Source organism: Gopherus evgoodei, chromosome 2 (assembly GCF_007399415.2).
Source record: "Gopherus evgoodei ecotype Sinaloan lineage chromosome 2, rGopEvg1_v1.p, whole genome shotgun sequence".
In the NCBI taxonomy this organism is placed as follows: Eukaryota; Metazoa; Chordata; order Testudines; family Testudinidae; genus Gopherus; species Gopherus evgoodei.
The window spans coordinates 45,204,355-45,223,056 of record NC_044323.1 but is presented as its reverse complement, the minus strand read 5'-3'; the positions used below and the strand labels follow the sequence as shown (position 1 = coordinate 45,223,056).

General features: G+C 40.2%; 1 protein-coding gene across 3 annotated transcripts in view; it reads right to left on the bottom strand.

The window, feature by feature from the left end:
- Positions 1 to 18,702, bottom strand: part of AKAP9 (A-kinase anchoring protein 9) — a 204,250-nt gene that overhangs the window by 123,833 nt on the left and 61,715 nt on the right. For all 3 annotated transcript variants that reach the window (XM_030550534.1, XM_030550535.1, XM_030550536.1), the window contains exons 3-5: positions 14,696 to 14,740; positions 1,191 to 1,244; positions 578 to 748 (exon numbers count right to left, since the gene is read on the bottom strand). In XM_030550534.1, the coding sequence (XP_030406394.1) occupies positions 578 to 748; positions 1,191 to 1,244; positions 14,696 to 14,740 (270 nt within the window). The remainder of the gene's footprint in view (positions 1 to 577; positions 749 to 1,190; positions 1,245 to 14,695; positions 14,741 to 18,702) is intronic.

Here is an 18,702-nt window from a genome sequence, read left to right as displayed (position 1 = left end):
CAAAATAAAATACAGACCCTGAAAAAGAAAACTATGCCTTAAATTTCACCAATAGTCCAAATTCAGCATGATGTAAGCTAACAAAAACCTAACAACTTTAGTAGGAGTACCACCTGCTTGTATGCCTGTCTGCAAAATCTGCAGACAAATGATCTTCTGGTTAAGTAGCTACCTCAGGAATCTCACTTCTTTGGTAGGTGGAACTTGATACTCTGCGTGGTCTCTGAGAAGCAAGGGGAAAAGAACTGTATACTGCCATTGGAACATTAATGAGGAAGAATTAGAGCTTGTCTTGATGAAACCCATGTATCCACTCTTCCAAGGCAAGCACTGCAACAGCTAAGCACAGAGTGAAAATGTTGGCCAGAGAATAAAAAGAAAGGTGAAACACACTGGAACTTCCTTTCAAGTAAAGATGATACATGCTGATGAAACCTCATTCTCTTTGGAACTAAACAAATTTCTGTATTCCACATTCTCTGACTGGCTCTCTTTAACCATAAACACTTCCAGGTGACACTCAGCATTTGTGTGTGTAACCAAGTAGCAAACAGAAAGCAACATAAGGTAATTATACCTGTTGCAATCCTTCTGTACCATATGCTGCCCTCATTTCTTCTAGTTCTCTGTTTAGCTCTTCAATCTCTTGTTGTTTCCCAGCCAATTCATTCTCCATCATCTGTAGTCGTGTCTGAGAGTGCTGCATTTCATGCTCAGAATAAGTCTCTCCAACTCCAAATTCTTCTTCCTAAATCAATCCAAGTTCCTTAACAACCCAACACTTACATATTTTCTCAAGATGAGCAGAGTCAAATTTTGAATTCTCTATCAAATACCACGTTAGAACATTAAAATATAACATAGCATTTAGGAGCTTATTGCCATGGTAACCTGCCTTGTTGGCATAATTTACACCTCAAGAGCACTGACATACAGTACTTCTGTGAATTCTGTATTAAAAGGCTAAGCTTTATACTAGGAGTAATTTTTGTTTTTCCTAAAGTTTAAAAGAGGCAACATTATACATATTAAGATGTCATGAAACAACAACAAAGCTAGATAACATAGCATACCACAGAATTTTTGTTAGTAAGCCAGGTAGTTTTGTTCAACCAAAATATTACTATACAAATTGCTTAAGGTTTTTAGTGCCGAACATTAGTAATAGGATTTAATTTGTAATACTATACCCTGATTAAGTCTGCTGATATAGCTGTTCTTGTCACAAAACTGCAACCATTTACCTGTATAAAGACAATTTCTAGACACGTTATAATTTAAGATGCAGCTTAAATTCTAGTGTCCTTTCATTTGAGATGTATCTGATTATTTTTGTAGACAAAACCTTGTGAGCAGAGAATAATCACTTCATTTGAAATGCACATAGTTAGTATATACTGTTCCAGAATCTGATTGTTTTGTACAATTCAGATATACCGAATTGTATCAAAAGTAGCAAGGGTTATTATTTTGTAATTTAGAGCTTCTAAGATTAATTAAACCTGGGCGGATGTCTTTAGGATATAAACTGTATTAGAATTTTGATAAACAAAGAAAACAAGGAAATTCAAATTTAAAGCTTCACATTCTAAACATAATATCAAAAATCAGTAACGAAACATACAGTATGAGCAGAGTGAACAAATAATACATTTTAAACACAAAATATTTTGAGTACACCTTTTAAAATAGTGAAGAGAGAAGCTCAGTAAAGAGTGCCTTAAATTACTAAACTCCTCTCCTCATCCATTTTTTTTTCATGTGTGCACTTCATAATTTGCTATTAATAATCACTCTTCACTGGAACCAGAGTTGTTATATCATATTCTTGTAATCTGAAATAATTTCTTACACTGAAAAATGTACAAGAGACTTTGGATTTAAAATAAAATATCTGAAAATTATTTCTTCCTTTTCACGTACCTGCTGCTATCACACAGTGCAGCGTCCATGAGAATTTTGGGTCTAGAGACCACATACATCAATAATAAAGAGACTTCAAAATTTTAAGTGCAACCCAAAAACAATACTTACAGATCAACAAGAAAATTGTAAGAGACAAACACAAAAATACATAGGGTTTTTACTCAGCAGATCCTTTGACCCATGTGTAAAATAGTGTAACAAAAAACTGCCACATTCCTCTCAGAGCTCCTCTCCACATAAGAATCTGAAGTAGGAATGAGGATTTTGGAGAAGGGGAGCTACTGTATATTTATAGAATTTCTGTTCCACCCAACGTCATCACTGTAGTGTTTAAGTAAAAAACAGTATAAAATCAGTGTTTAAGTAAAAAAATAGCAGGGAAATCTACTTAGGAATTGTCTAGGCAGGGAAAGTCTTACAATCTGAGGGCATCATGTCTGTGCAAACCCTAAAGTCTAACATCAAAATGCACTGGCATGCAAGGGATCAAAGTCTGACCCCTCAAGTTTGATTAAAGCAGTAGGGTATCAAAAATAATAATGCCTCACTGCTGAATGACATTTTGGTAGAGACACAGAGGGGTGCTGACTCATTTTGGGGGGAGTCAAATCCAGAACTCCTCTACAATAAGTAAGGTCACCAAAACATAGTCTAAGTTTGAGAGGAAATGAATACTGTAAAATACTGTAAAAATCAGGGGATCCCAATAAACTCCTCTGCCCTCATATGTGCACAGCAGGTACTCTTAACTCTCCAGGGCAACTGACTGCCACTACATTCACCCAGCGTTTGCACTGTAGCTACTACCATGAGGCCTTAGACCAGATTTGGGCTTCTGGTCCTATCACAATAACAACAGATTAGTAGGAACAAAACATGAATGTAAACAAAACAAATGCTACTTTTCTTTTTCCTTTATGTACTCCAATTTCTATTGGCTCTTAAACTGATAAATAAAAACACTAGCTACCGAAGAGTTATATGCCACATCTGTTGGATTGCCCACAGTGGTCCTCTGGTGTTGTGTATAATCTCTGTGCTTCTCCCATCCAATTATCTGTGGAATCTATTATACTTTTTCTCTTTTGGCATGGTGCAAGGTGAAACCTAACAATGTTTTTAATAAATTTCACTTGGTATTCCAAAGCGTAGACTGAGCACAATGAAGAATAGAAGCTGGAGAGATCTGGTGGGTGCCAAACAGTCATATTTTAGACATGGAAGAGTATTGCCTGTAGGAAAGCTGGCAGACGATTACAGGAATGTGCAAACACTGATTTTGAAATGTCTTGTTTTAAAATAGATTATAAATTAATTTGTAATTTTGAAGGCCACAATCCTGCAAACGATTCAATGTTTATGGACCTCGATGCAAGGCTCATTGATTTCAGTGGGTTTCCATGTGGGCATACAGGGTTGCCTACACAGAACTCCCTAAAACACTGGCATTTAAGACCATATATATAATTGATTATTGATTTGGAATCTTACAATTACAATCTTAGAATCTACTTTTAAAGTTTTGCAATGCCCTTTTAAGGCTGAAATGTTCTTAAATCACACTGGTGTGCCTAAATACTGCAGCATATAATAAATGAAATCATCCATTTTTGGAGATCCTGGAAATATTGAGTAACGGGCACAGTTTTTAATCTTAGTTCTGAATTTTCCTGTTTTCATTATTATCTTAATATTTTCACAAGAAATATTCTCCAAACATAAAATCTCTTTTCAATTGTTTATAATCTGTTGTGTAAAGGCAAATGAGCTTTAATTTATACTTCATTTTGTATTGTTTTAGCAAACAATGCATTTTTAAGCAAAAGCAGACTTAAATATCACAAAATTTAACCAAGCAGCACCACTGAATATAGTGATTCATGACTACTGCCACCAGGGGTCAGCACAAATTTTTGGAGCCATTGCACTTTAATGTATAGCTATCACCATCAAGCTCCATAAAAAAGATTTTAGATCCTATAGACCTCAGAATCCCTGACATGCTACACACAAACTGTAGCATCAATCTTCTATATGGAGCTATTTCAATGCTATTAGAAAGATGTGTTTAGAAATTAAAAAATTGCTGTCCAATATAAATTATCAAGTTTACATGTCAAAGCACTGGCAATGTAGGACAAATTTTAATATATAAAAGAATAGCATATTATTGATTGACAGAAACTTCAGGTCAGAAAACAAAAAAAACCCAAAGCCTTTAATTTCATTATACATGAGTTTCTATAAAAGCATCTGGAATGGGTAACGCATTTTATTCCACATCTTTAGAAGAACTCATATTTATTTATTTTTTAAATAGTTCTTTATTCCAATGTGAGGATTAACATATACATTTTATTCAGGAAATATTTCACTTTTATTGCCACATCATTATTCCATGAACACAGAGGTTTATAACATTAATACTGGCAGACGACATTGCTTGCAGCTTGCAATGTTGCTAACTGCTAATGGACTCTTTTAACGGATTCCTCTTTTAAACTAAATGAGAAAACACTTTGATTCTGAAAATATACACAAAGTGCTGAATCCTCAGCTTTTGCACTCATATAATTTAGTGCTTTTTAGTTGTCACATATTATAGCAACATCACCACATATTGAGCACTTCAATAAGTTTTAGTCTGATTACTACAAAGAATGTATCTAAGATTCTAGCACTATAAGATAACCTTGGCAAAACCTATTTGCATTCATTCTTATTTTTAAACTGTGGATAGGCAGAAGATATTTCCTGTTCATTTCATATAAACAATTAGAATAAAGACTTAAGCCTAACAATAATATATGCACAACCTTTCAAATCTACAGAGACTAACAGTGATTTTCAAAAATAAGTGATGGCTGTGTTACTTGATTTATTTTTCCATTATATAGTGCATTAGAAAAATTTATTCATTTTAAGGTTAAAGACTACCACTTACAATGTAATTAGTTTTTCCAATAACAAACTTATTTTCTTCATCTTCCTCAACAGCGATTAACAATATTCCTTAGGGTTTGAAAAAAAGAAAAAGGTTTTGGCTACTGTCTTTTAGTACTTCTTGTAGAAGTATGGAATACAAGTTTATGTTTGGACCTACGGAGAAGCATCATCAAGAAAGGTAAAAAACAGTGCTTGCTACTGGGAAAAGCTCAACTTCCTCTTAGTCTTGAATTTGAACTGTAACCCTGTCTAGATTACTAATCATCACCATTATTTAATTCTAAAGGCTACATAAGGTCTCATGCTAGTTTAAAATAAGTAATTTGTTACAAACAGCATATTCTGTATATATCCGTATTTTGGATTTGGTTACCATGTCCACAACTGTGGGTTTGCACAGGTGACTGAAGGAAAGAGAAGACTTCATTTATAATAATAAAATTCCTGTAAGACAAGAATGCTGATATCTACAGTTACTGTTTCCCCCAATTTTGTTTAGGAAACTGTACTCTGTCATTAGACAGAGCCATTATGAGCAATGTCCCTCAAAGAGAGATATATTTATTTGTCACTGGACTTCATCCAGTTCCCCAAGAGAATTAGCTAACAAACAAGAAACACATTGCTCACTTTGCGAGCTGTAATAAAACAAACAACTTTTAAATAATACTAGGTTAAAATATTCCACTTGAAAGCATGACTACTATTTTTTAGCATTATTTCTGACTGAAAAAGTTTAAATAGACTTTTTTAAAAAATGAAGCAAAGCCTCTTTAAATAATCAGAAGAAGGAGGGGAAGCAAAGAATAAGATGCGTACCACTACTAAGCTCATCACCAGCCTGCTGGGGTTGCCAAGCACCCCTGGCTCCCACCAACTTCAAATTAAATTGTAGGTGTTTAGCATTTCCAAACGTAAGGTGCCTGAAACAAAACTGAGTTCAAGATTCAGTCTCCAATTCCGTACTAAATTTGTCCAGTCTATGCTATGGTATACAGAATTTAATTTTCTCTCACCTTTCAAAATTCTCATTGTTACAGATGGCTGCAGTTGTTCATTAATGTAAATGAAATATATTTATTACTAAAAGTGTTATTATGGCTGAGCTGAATATATGTTTGATGACAACTCAATGGAGTTCCTAAGACACATGTACACTGGTTCCAAGCTCTCATTGCAGTGACAAACTTCACTGACTTTTAACAATTAGGAATGTACAGAAAAGCTGCACACCCTGCATTTTAACAATCATTGCTTGATTTTGCAAGCCAACACCATTTGAACTGCATGCACAAGTTTCTCACTGTCTACTTGTGTTCTGGAACAAAATTATTACTTCATGAGAAAAGGGCGGGGGCTCCTCTCACAGGAATGAGAACAAGAGTTCCTAGAATAGCATGAGTTCATACAAAGGTTTTTTTTTCCATTTTCATTTTCAAAGAAGTTGAAAAATGGGATTTTTTTTTAAAGTAGAGTTCAGAACGAGATCTGGTTACAATTCTACAATATTAGTCTTCTGTGGTCTTTGAAATTTAAAATACTATTAAAATCTCTAACACTAGCTGTAGATACTACGGAGAACCTTTTGAATACCAAAAAAAAGAATACAGACCCACAAGGTGCTGGGCTAGATTGCAAACTCTTCAGCTCAGGGACTGTTTCTTCACCTATCCTTCTACAGTGTGGATGCTACCATAGTCTAAATATTAAATAACTAACCCATGCTCATCCATAATTATCATTCTCGTTGAGAATTTGAAAGTAGAAGGAAGCTTGGGTGAAAGTGATCATGAAATCATAGAGTTTGCAATTCTAAGGAAGGGTAGAAGGGAGTACAGAAAAATAGAGACAATGGATTTCAGGAAGGTGGATTCTGGTAAGCTCATAGAGCTGATAGGTAAGGTCCCATGGGAATCAAGACTGAGGGGAAAAACAACTGAGGAGAGCTGGCGGTTTTTCAAAGGGATACTATTAAGGGCCCAAAAGCAAGCTATTCCGATGGGTAGGAAAGACAGAAAATGTGCCAAAAGACCACCTTGGCTTAACCACGAGATCTTGCGTGACCTACAAAATAAAAAGGAGTCATATAAAAAATGGAAACTAGGTCAGATTGCAAAGGATGAATATAGCCAAATAACACAGGAATGCAGGGGCAAGATTAGAAAGGCAAAGACACAAAATGAGCTCAAACTAGCTATAGGAATAAAGGGAAACAAGAAGACTTTTTATCAATACATTAGAAGCAAGAGGAAGACCAAGGACAGGGTAGGCCCACTGCTCAGTGAGGAGGGAGAAACAGTAACAGGAAACTTGGAAATGGCAGAGATGCTTAATGACTTCTTTGTTTCGGTCTTCACTGAGAAGTCTGAAGGAATGTCTAGCATAGTGAATGCTTATGGGAAGGGGGTAGGTTTAGAAGATAAAATAAAAAAAGAAAAAGTTAAAAATCACTTAGAAAAGTTAGATGCCTGCAAGTCACCAGGGCCTGATGAAATGCATCCTAGAATACTTAAGGAGTTAACAGAGGAGGTATCTGAGCCTCTAGCTATTATCTTTGGAAAGTCATGGTAGACAGGAGAGATTCCAGAAGACTGGAAAAGGGCAAATATAGTGCCCATCTATAAAAAGGGAAATAAAAACAACCCAGGAAACTACAGACCAGTTAGTTTAACTTCTGTGCCAGGGAAGATAATGGAGCAAGTAATTAAAGAAATCATCTGCAAACACTTGGAAGGTGGTAAGGTGATAGGGAATAGCCAGCATGGATTTGTAAAGAACAAATCATGTCAAACCAATCTGACAACTTTCTTTGATAGGATAACGAGACTTGTGGATAAGGGAGAAGCGGTGGATGTGGTATATCTAGACTTTAGTAAGGCATTTGATACAGTCTCGCATGATATCCTTATTTATAAACTAGGGAAATACAATTTAGATGGGGCTACTATAAGGTGGGTGTATAACTGGCTGGATAACCGTACTCAGAGAGTAGTTATTAATGGCTCCCAATCCTGCTGGAAAGGTATAACAAGTGGGGTTCCACAGGGGTCTGTTTTGGGACCGGCTCTGTTCAATATCTTCATCAACAACTTAGACATTGGCATAGAAAATACGCTTATTAAGTTTGCAGACGATACCAAACTGGGAGGGATTGCAACTGCTTTGGAGGACAGGGTCAAAATTCAAAACGATCTGGACAAATTGGAGAAATGGTCTGAGGTAAACAGGATGAAGTTCAATAAAGACAAATGCAAAGTGCTCCACTTAGGAAGGAACAATCAGTTTCACACATACAGAATGGGAAGAGACTGTCTAGGAAGGAGTATGGCAGAAAGAGATCTAGGGGTCATAGTGGACCACAAGCTTAATATGAGTCAACAGTGTGATACTGTTGCAAAAAAAGCAAACGTGATTCTGGGATGCATTAACAAGTGTGTTGTGAGCAAGACATGAGAAGTGATTCTTCCGCTCTACTCTGCACTGGTTAGGCCTCAACTGGAGTATTATGTCCAGTTCTGGGCACTGCATTTCAAGAAAGATGTGGAGAAACTGGAGAGGGTCCAGAGAAGAGCAACAAGAATGATTAAAGGTCTTGAGAACATGACCTATGAAGGAAGGCTGAAAGAACTGGGTTTATTTAGTTTGGAAAAGAGAAGACTGAGAGGGGACATGATAGCAGTTTTCAGGTATTTAAAAGGGTGTCATCAGGAGGAGGGAGAAAACTTGTTCACCTTAGCCTCTAAGGATAGAACAAGAAGCAATGGGCTTAAACTGCAGAAAGGAAGATTTAGGTTGGACATTAGGAAAAAGTTCCTAACTGTCAGGGCAGTTAAACACTGGAATAAACTGCCTAGGGAAGTTGTGGAATCTCCATCTCTGGAGATATTTAAGAGTAGGTTAGATAAATGTCTATCAGGGATGGTCTAGACAGTATTTGGTCCTGCCATGAGGGCAGGGGACTGGACTCTATGACCTCTCGAGGTCCCTTCCAGTCCTAGAGTCTATGAATCTATGAATCTATGAGACATTACATCAATGTCCTTCATGTACTCTTTCTCAATCTCTCAGGATTTGCATGTTTTCTTGGGATTTTTGCTCTCACTTTCTGCAATAGCTGCTTCTTACATCAGACAAGAGGTTTTGATTATACTTTTGTATGGCTCTCAGTTGTGCACATGTCAGAGCATGTCATATCACTCTGGGCTTCTGAGGCATTGAAGGCTGGCTCTTCATGTACAATGGGCATGGTACAAATATCTCACTGTGGTATACATTCTAAACATTAAAATAGCATAGTAAAGTCAGTTCTGTGCACAGAACTGTATTTGTTTCCTTTTTAATGGCAAACTGTGTGTGAGTTGCCTTCTTTCTTCAACACACACACAGAGTTCCTGATGATTCTTTTAACCTTCTCCTACCTCTCACCCTTCACCAAAACGTATAACAAGAAGTGTGCTGTGTCCAGGTATATGAGATATGAAATCTCTAATCAAAGCATATAAGCTGGATTTCCTTCAGGTAGAGAGGAATAGGAGCCACTGGTTACCCAGGAGAAGTAATACTAGAAGCGGAGCTGGCAGCACCACATATGCTAGGTTGCCTGATGTTTCCCACTATCAGATCCTGCTTTCAGTTATCTAACATTGCAAAACTTTAACCATTTGGGCTCAAATCTTCCATTCCAGGTGCAAGGCTGGATTAATGCAGGGGCTTTAAGGGCTGCAACCCAGGGCCCCGGGCTAAGAAGGGCCCTGATGCAGCAGCGCTCAGGCAGACTGGCAGCATGCCATGGCCCCACACTGCTCCCAGAAGCGGTGGGCTGCTGGCACCTCTCTGCGGCCCCGCACGCTGCCCCTGCTCCCAGCACCATCCCCACAAGTCCGGTTTCTGGCCAATGGATGCTGCAGGGGTGTGCAGAGTTGTACCAGCAGCCGGTGGCTTCTGGGAACAGCATGGGGCTATGACAGGCAGGCAGGAAGCCTGCCTGAGCCCTGCTGCGCCGCTGTCCAGGAGCTACCTATGCTAAGTGCCTCCTGGCCGGAGCCTGCACCCCAACTCCCTGCCCCAGGTCAGAATCGTCTCCTGCATCAAACTCCTTCTCAGAGCTCGCACCCCTCACCTTCTCTTGCACCCTAACCCCGTGCCCCAGGTCAGAATCTCCTCCTGCACCCAAACTCGCACCCAGAGACCACACTCCCTCCTGCATTCCAACCCCCTGCCCTAGGTCAAAATCCCCTCCTGCACCAAACTCCTTCTCAGAGCCTGCACCTCTCACCCTCTCTTGCACCCCAGCACTCTGCCCCAGCCTGGAGCCCCCTCCTGCACCCAAACTCCCTCCCAGAAAGAAACTAATATAACAGCTGTTCCAAGGTAAGAATTAGGCTATTTTGAATTAACTTAACTATATTCTACATATTTTAAGACTGAAATGTAACCACATAATGCCTTTATGTTAATTAAAAGGCAAGTTTAGTATAGAGCTACTAGCCTCAATGTCATAATTGTGCTCATTTTGTTTTAAATTAGGAAAAAGAATTGTATACAGGGGTTCCACAAAATCTAATAGCCTTGGGCCCACGGGAGAGTTAATCCAGCCCTGCCAGGGTGCCGACTGCAGGCTGAATTTTTTTGGAACATTTCAGTCAAAACAGTTCAGCCATCTCAGAGAAGGAATTTAGGGAAAGATATAGTGTTCTGTCATGTTAAAAAATCCTTACTATGGTTCCACTGAGAAGCTTGAATGCCCCATGTTTTGGAGCACAGACTTGACATTTGGCAGGAGGGTGGCTTTTGTGGCAGGGATGTGCCTTTTGCTAGTCCCATGAAAATCTGGCCAAATGTTATACGCTTTTTAAAATCTCAACTTGCACATGTTCATTGGAGGTTTTTCAGAACTGTACTGCTAAAATAATATCTGCAAAACTTCATCGCATTCAGCATGCTCTAGCCCAGGGGTCTCAAACACGTGGCCTGCAGAGTTATTTGCTGCAGCCCGCCAAGCTCCCCGTCCCCCCCCAGAGTTATTTACTGAGGCCACCAAGCTCCCCTCACCCGCCACCTCCCCTCCCCCAGAACGCCAGTGCCTCCACTCCTCTGCCTACCTCCAGGCACTTAGCGCTTTCCAGGAGGGAGGGGGCAGGAGCAGGGAACCACGCACTCAGGGGAGGAGATGGAGAAGATCGGGGACAGGGCAAGGATTTGGGGAAGGGGTTGGAATAGAAGCAGGGAGGGGGCAGAGCTGGGGTGGGGACTTTGGGGAAGGGGTTGGAATGAGGGAAGGGAAGGGGTGGGGCCTCATGGAAAGGGTGGAATGGGGGCAGGGTGGTGGGAGGCTCTTGTATCTTTATATGAAAAGGTGTCAGTGATGAGGCTGTCAGGCCAATGTACTAGTACACAAGTGGCCCTCCTGGTGATTTGAGTTAGAGATCCCTGCTCTAGCCCCTCACAGTTCCAGGGTGTGACCGCTCTTGCACCATGCTGAGTTTGTTCCTGCACAGGGCTACAGGGGCTCAGCAGGTCTTTCCCTGCAATTGCAGCTGCAGACTGCAGTGGGGCTTAATACAGGAAGACAGTCTCTTCTCTGCTCTCAGTCTCCCACCATACCTGCTGGTGCCTAGGTTGCATGGAGTAGGAAAGTGCTTGACTCAAAGGGAAGGAGCAAACTGGGAAAGAGCTGGGGGTGGGGAGGAAGATTTGAGACTGGGATCTGGCAGCTAGTATGGTGTGGGTGAAGAGAGGAAAAGGAACTGGCAGCTGGAGGGGGTGCTGACACTAATTAGGCCAGGGCACAGTCTGGGAACTGGGAGACAGGGAGCTCTGGAGGGAAGAAGAGAGGTAACTGGGGGAGAAATGAAGACTGAGGATGGATGAGGAGCTGGAGAGACTGAGCAAGTAGACTACAATTGGGAACCACACAGGAGAGAAGGCGGGCAGGAGTCCAGCTTTGACAATGAGCCAGTGTGCAGGGGTGGGCAAAAGGACTGAGCCAAGAAGCCAGAGATGTAGAGTACTGGAACAGGGAGCTGGGGAGGGCTTTGGGAGACAGAGCTTGGATAAGGAGCCCAGGGATGGAGACAGACAGACTGAACAAGGAGCCAGTAAGGAGGAACTGAGACTGGCTGCAAATTGAGACTGTGACTGACTGAGCAAGGAGACTTGGATGGTGGACAGGATAGGAAAAGACTGGGAGTAGGGCGTGAAGCAGAACTGAGACTGGAAGCTAGTGGGTAAACAACTGGAGTCTAAGAGGGAGGGAGACAGATCGGATGAAAAGCCAGAAAGGCTGGCTGGCTGGGCAAGAAGACTAAAGGCAAGAAGCTGGAGGGAAACTGAGAATCAGGTGAGCAGTCCTGAGGGGAAGACTAGGACTGGCGGAGCAAGGACACTGGTACTGAGTAGGCAAGGAGAACTGAAATTGGACAAGGAGCAAGGCGTGGGGGGAAAGACAGGACTGGGACAGGGACAGGTTGGAGGGGATGGGGCAGAAAGGGTCAAGCTTGGGAAGAAGGGGTAGAAGTCTATGTGCCTACTAGAGTATACTGCCTGTAGAAGCTGGAACAGAATCCAAGGTTACTGGATCTGAACATTCCTCTGCTGTCACTAAATATCTCTGAAACCCACTGGCAAGGTGCATATTTTGTCACCCTCTAGAGAGATAACTACTGCTATCAGTTACTTCCTTTGCTCAAATGGCAGAGGTCTGTGTGATGGGTCTGAAGGTTCCAACCCTGCTGATTACTCATGTGGTTTTCAATTTGACGTCACAGAATGGCATCTGTTTTCTTTTTAGCTTGCTTTTTTAAACACTTAGAAAATTACACATTTAAAAACCACGTTAAGAGAACATTAAGGTTGCTAAAGAGCTTCTGCGTGATGCTAGGCAAGTCAATTAAACCAAACTTTCCACTAAGGGCTTGCCTTCACTGCGAAGTTAACCTGAGTTATAACTCAAGTACTGCCGCCAGCTTGAGTCCCATCCACACACAAAATCCCTTACCTTGAGTGTGGTTGGGTTTTTAACTTGAGTTGGCTGGCCTGGCAGGGGATATAAGCTAAAGTTTAAGTTACCGAGAACAACCACTAGTATGGATGCAGACTAGCTCCACTCAAGCACTGCTGGTCCTCCAATGCCTTCCCACAATTCCCTCTGGATCCCCAGAAAGGATGGAGAAGTTCTCTCACAAATCACTGGGAAAGAATTCATAGAGTGGCTCATCTTACTGCAGTGCAAAGAACTATGGACTATATCCCCAGAAGTCTGAGTGCCACACACAAGTGAGTGCAGCATCGGTGTAGATACAGTAGTTTGAGTGTCATTTCGCAGTGCAGTCTCTTTCACTCAAGCTAGGATAACTCAAGAGGAGTAACTCAAGTGAAGATCACTGCAGAGTTAACTCTGCAGTGAAGATATACCCTAACTGTATGTTCCTCATTTTCTGTGTACCCAACTTGAGATCCATAATCTGATTTGCAGAAGTACTGTACACTCACATCTGCAAACTGAAGTTAGTGGGAGCAGGGCCATCAGCATATAAAGTGCTATATGAAGCTAAGTACACTGAAAAAATCAGGTTGTAGGCAGTTCAGATATAGCAGCTAAAATTAGCAGACACTTTTTACTTTAATCTCTCTGTTCCTGAATTCCCCATCTGTAAAATGGGAATAATAATAACCTCTCACCTAACAGCAATGCTGTTAAGATAAGTTAATTAATGTTTGTGAAGCACTCAAATACTATAGTGATGAGTGACATGGAACAGCCCCTGAGGAAATTAATAACTATATTCAGAGCAGGGTTTGAATTGTGTGCAATAAATAAGGCAATAAATCATTGCACAATTAAGATAAAACAAAATATTAAATAGCTGCTGATTTAATCAGCGCTGAATGAGGCAGGGGTCCTGGGAAAAGACTGTATGCGAGCATGTAATTAAAAACTATCATAATGCATAAGCACAAGGGTCCCAAATTAAGGTTGTTCAGGCACCCTATATTTTGGCATTTTCTAACCTTTCAGAGACTGGCTTTGCAACCTTAATCATATTTTAACATAGCTTTTGTATGTGTAATAAATTGGCCAGCACGTGTTATATCGAATCAAATTTATTGTTCTCAAATTGACAATATTACAATTTTTCTATTTGTGTTAACTAAGAAAGTTAGAGCTGGAAATTGTTGGGAATTGGCAGAGATAATACTATATGTTACAAGGCTCACCATAAATACAAAGTAACATTTAATTATAAAAACTCTAACTATTGATTAAAGAATCTATCATAGTTTTTGAGGAATCCTCAAGAGGAAAGAAAATGAATAGCATATTGACATGAAGTTAATTATTATTAATGCTCTAAGGGCCTAATCCTGCTATCAATGGCAAGATGACAATGACTGCAGTGTGAACAGGATCAAACTATTTCAAGGTATTTCTTTCTATAATTAACTAATTTTCCAAACAAGTAGTTTTCATTTTACTTACAAGTTAAAGATAATCACTCTACTTGGCGTTTAATTCTCCACAGAAAATTAACATAGGGAAATGGTTGCATAACCAGAACTCTGAACAGTACCATTAAAGTGCAGTTGTTGTGAAGAAACCCTCACATTGGCTTACAAATCTTTATTAGGTATTGGATTTATCCTGTTATTTATCTGGCATGCTGCTTGTTTAATTGTGACTGCTTTAAAAAAAGTTATATTTTCATGTTATTTATAACATTTTCAAACTAATATTTCCTCTCTCTTTTTTTAAACAAAATATTTAAAACTATTCCACAGTGTTTAAATGTGACATTAAAAATGTAAAATGTTATTTCATTCTTACCTCAGAACTATAATCATCTGCTGTAGTGGAAATTTCACTGTCTGGCTAAAATAGGAGAAAAATAAAAATATTTACAATGTTAACAGATTTCAAAACATTAAACATTATTTCTATCTATTTTTTGTGTATTTGGACAGTGGTTAAATCCACCTGATGAAGCATATCTAGTTAAAATACTCATGTTATCCATTAGAATCTACAAAATGAAAGCCATTCCCAGCTCTCTGAGGCCTTGTCTATACGTATAGCTATACCGGCAAACCCTCTTAGTGGAGATGCAGTTTATATAGACAAAAAAATGCTTTTGCTAATATAGCCAATACCAGTCTCTGCAAAAAATCAGCAGTACTGGCAGAAATGGCATTACTCTACATCCCAAAGTTTCTAGTGTTGCTCCGGCCTTATATGTGATTATGCAAAGCAACGAACACCTTCAATTTCCACTGAAGTTAATGAGTGCTGAAGGTGATTTCTTGCAGGAGGCGCTTAGGATCAGGTATGCAGGCTCAAATCCTGCAATCAGATCCACATGCATTCAAGCAATTGCAGGAATAGGGCTTCAATTCTGAAAGTTAACATATATGCCCAATGAATGCCTGATTTATTACCAAACATGATTATCAATGTGATGCAAAGCATCAGTTTAAATTTCAATATCTAAAGGGTTATCTCTACAACAAAACTTCAGAGGTAGTCACATGAAATCCATACTTGGCATGTTAAAAAATACTACTTATCTTTCCCGAAGCTAAATTATGTAAGGGTACACTTTAAAACTTAATTCTATACAGGCAAAAATGGTGGAAGGGGACATGTCCAACATTCTTAAGTCAGTTAGAGCTTTCCCATTTACTTAAATGGGTGCTGGATCAGGCCCCATGTAATTAAATACTCTCAGGGAGATTTTCAAAGACACAAATAGCACAAGCAGTAAAGAGTCCTGTGGCACCTTATAGACTAACAGACGTTTTGGACCATGAGCTTTCGTGGATGAATACCCACTTCGTCGGATGTGGGTATTCGTATTCAGCTCATGCTCCAAAATGTCTGTTAGTCTATAAGTGCCACAGGACTCTTTGCTGCTTTTACAGATCCAGACTAACACGGCTACCCCTCTGATACTTGACAAATAGTTAGATGCCTAATTTCCATTGACTTTGAATGGTGCTGAATTGCCATTTGTGCTTTTGAAAATCTCCTTGGGAGGTTTATTGGAGCCCTTCAGTTTTTTGCTATTCAAATGCCATGCTTTCTATAGATTTCAAAATGTAAATAAAATATATAACTTCACAAAGGAATCACAAAATTCAAAAGTGTTATATTTAAAGAGTAAACAAAACGTTTGTTTAAATATGAACATTTATTCATAGATTTCAAGACCAGAAGGGACCGCTGTGATAATCTAAATCAGTGGTCTCCAAAGTGGGGTGCACGGCAGAAGGAGCGTTGGTTTTTTTTGTTTTTTTTTTCCTGCTTTGGCAAAAATGGTAGAGCCGGCGTGCAGGGGGTGCGCGCTCAACATTTTTTTACTGATGGGGTGTGCGATCAAAAACATTTGGAGACCACTGATCTAAATTATCATATTATCATGGGGATTTAAAACTCATAAAACTGATAGGGTTGTATAGACCAAAAAGATCCACTTTAAGAATAAGAAAGTATCGTAGTGAATATAAACTGAAGTCTATAACAGAAACCAAAAAGGTGTTTTTAAATTCTGAGCACTTGTACAGACTAAAATAATATTAAAGTTAGCTATTCAGAACTGAAATAACTGGGACATTCCAGAGGACAGTCTATTATCATAATTAGGCCATTATGCCATTTAAGAGAAAAGACTGTGATAAACTTGAAAACAATCAATAGGAATCTGAGTTCCATCCCACTATTTACAAAAACTTTATGTAACTCAAATGTTAATTTGTATATTTTCTTTACTATATAAACTTGTTTTACAAAAATATTTTAATAAATATATGAACATAGTCTGAAAGATAAGATGATTTCATCCTATTCTGAATAATAAAAATGAAATTCACTGCTTTTATCATTTTTATTTTTATTTCTTCTCAATTTAAATGTTTATTTGGTATATTTTGTATTAATAGGCCACGATTTAGAATTATTTAACACATGACTAAGAACCACTCACTCTTTTGACACCTGTCAAATACATTCCCATTAAGTGCAATTTATATTAATACCATCCTAGGACCAGAAATTTTGGCAAGGTTTCCCTTGTGGAGTTTCCAGTGGACAACTATTTTAGAAGGTGGGGTTTGTACTCCTGAGGAATGACTAAAGGGTCTGGTAATCAAAACTACTTGAAGATGGGAGTGTGCCTGAATGCTGGGCAATATGCCATCCCAACTTCCTGTAGTAGTTGTGCAACCAGAGAATGTTCAGCCAGCCATTGGACCAGACATCTCCCAGGTGGTGTTCCACAATGCCAAAGGGAAACCTCCTAAACAAATGCTGACCCAGTCAACATTAACTTTGGCAGTAAAACTCCATGGAATTGCTGGAAGGATGAGGCGATATGGCAAAGAATTGGTGTTGCCTCAGCCATGACTATGTAAGTTAAAATAGGCCACCTCAGCACCTTTAACTTACACTTTTCCCCCAGGTTTTTAGCATATAAATTGTAACAACTTAGTCAGCCTTTTTTATTTTTAACTATTTTTACATTTGCTGGAAATTAAGTATGTGGGGGGGAAAGGGGTAGGGGTTGGGATTAGGGCAGTGTTGACAGTGGGGCTGCAGGGAGCTCCCAGCACTGGCAACAGGGCTGGAGCCCAAGGTGTCCCAAGACACCAAAGCACAAGGTCTGAGGGATGCTGCAGTCCAGGACTTGTGGAGCAGAGTCCCCCAGCCAGGACTGCAAGAAGGAAGAGGAACCCCAGTACTGCTGAGCTGTTCTTGCCTGGAGAAGGCTCCTACACATATAGCTGGTGAGTGAGGGAGCAGGACTGTAACACTGGAACTGAAGAAGACTCCCTGCATGGCCACATGGCCAGAAACACCCAATCCTGTAAGGTGCAAGGTGAGGGAAGGTACAGTGGGGGACAGAGCAGACCCCCTTGGCCAGAACTGCAAGGAGCAAGAGGACAAGCTCTCAGTCGTGGGGGAGGCCACCCTGTAAGAACATAAGAATGGTCATACTGGGTCAGACCAGTCAGTGGTCCATCTAGCCCAGTATCCTGTCTTCTGACAGTGGCCAATGCCAGATGCTTCAGAGAGAATGAACAGAACCAGGCAATTAGCAAGTGATCCATCCCCTGTTGTCCAGTTCCAGCATCTGGCAGTCAGAAGCAGACAGATATCCAGAGCACAGGTTTGCATCCCTGACCATATTGGCTAATAGCCATTGAAGGACTTCTCCTCCATGATCTTATCTAATTATTTATTGAATCCAGTTACAGTTTTGGCCTTCAAAATATCCTCTGGCAATGAGTTTCACAAGTTAACTGTGCATTGTGTGAAGAAGTCCTTTCTGTTTATTTTAAACCTTCTGCCTATTAATACCATTCAGCAGTGGAGTAACCTCCCCCATGGCAAGGGACTTCTTGAGGCCATGGCCAGCAGTCCCTGCTCTACCTGCCAAGACCACAGCCTTTCCCACGAGTGTCACCTGCCCAGTGGCCATGCAGGGAGCCCTCTGCAGCCCCACTGTTATGGGAAGGAGGGAGCTAATTCCTGCCTGGGGAGAGAGCCATTCAGCCTCAGGAAGGCCTATCCCAAGGCCAGGGCTCATCCTCATCCTTCTTGCAGCCCTGATTGGGGGGTTGAGCTCTTCTCACCAGGACCACAGCCTTCGCTGCACCTTACACCTGCAGAGACTGGGTATCAACTGGCCCTGTGATAGTGCAGAAAGCCCTCTATAGTTCCGCTCTTTTACCAGCTGGGACTGCTGGGGGCCTCTACTCTTCCCTGTGAAGACTGCAGCCTTCCCTGTACCTTCCTTCTTCAGGAAGGGTGTCTGACCAGCCCTGCAGCAGCACAGGGAG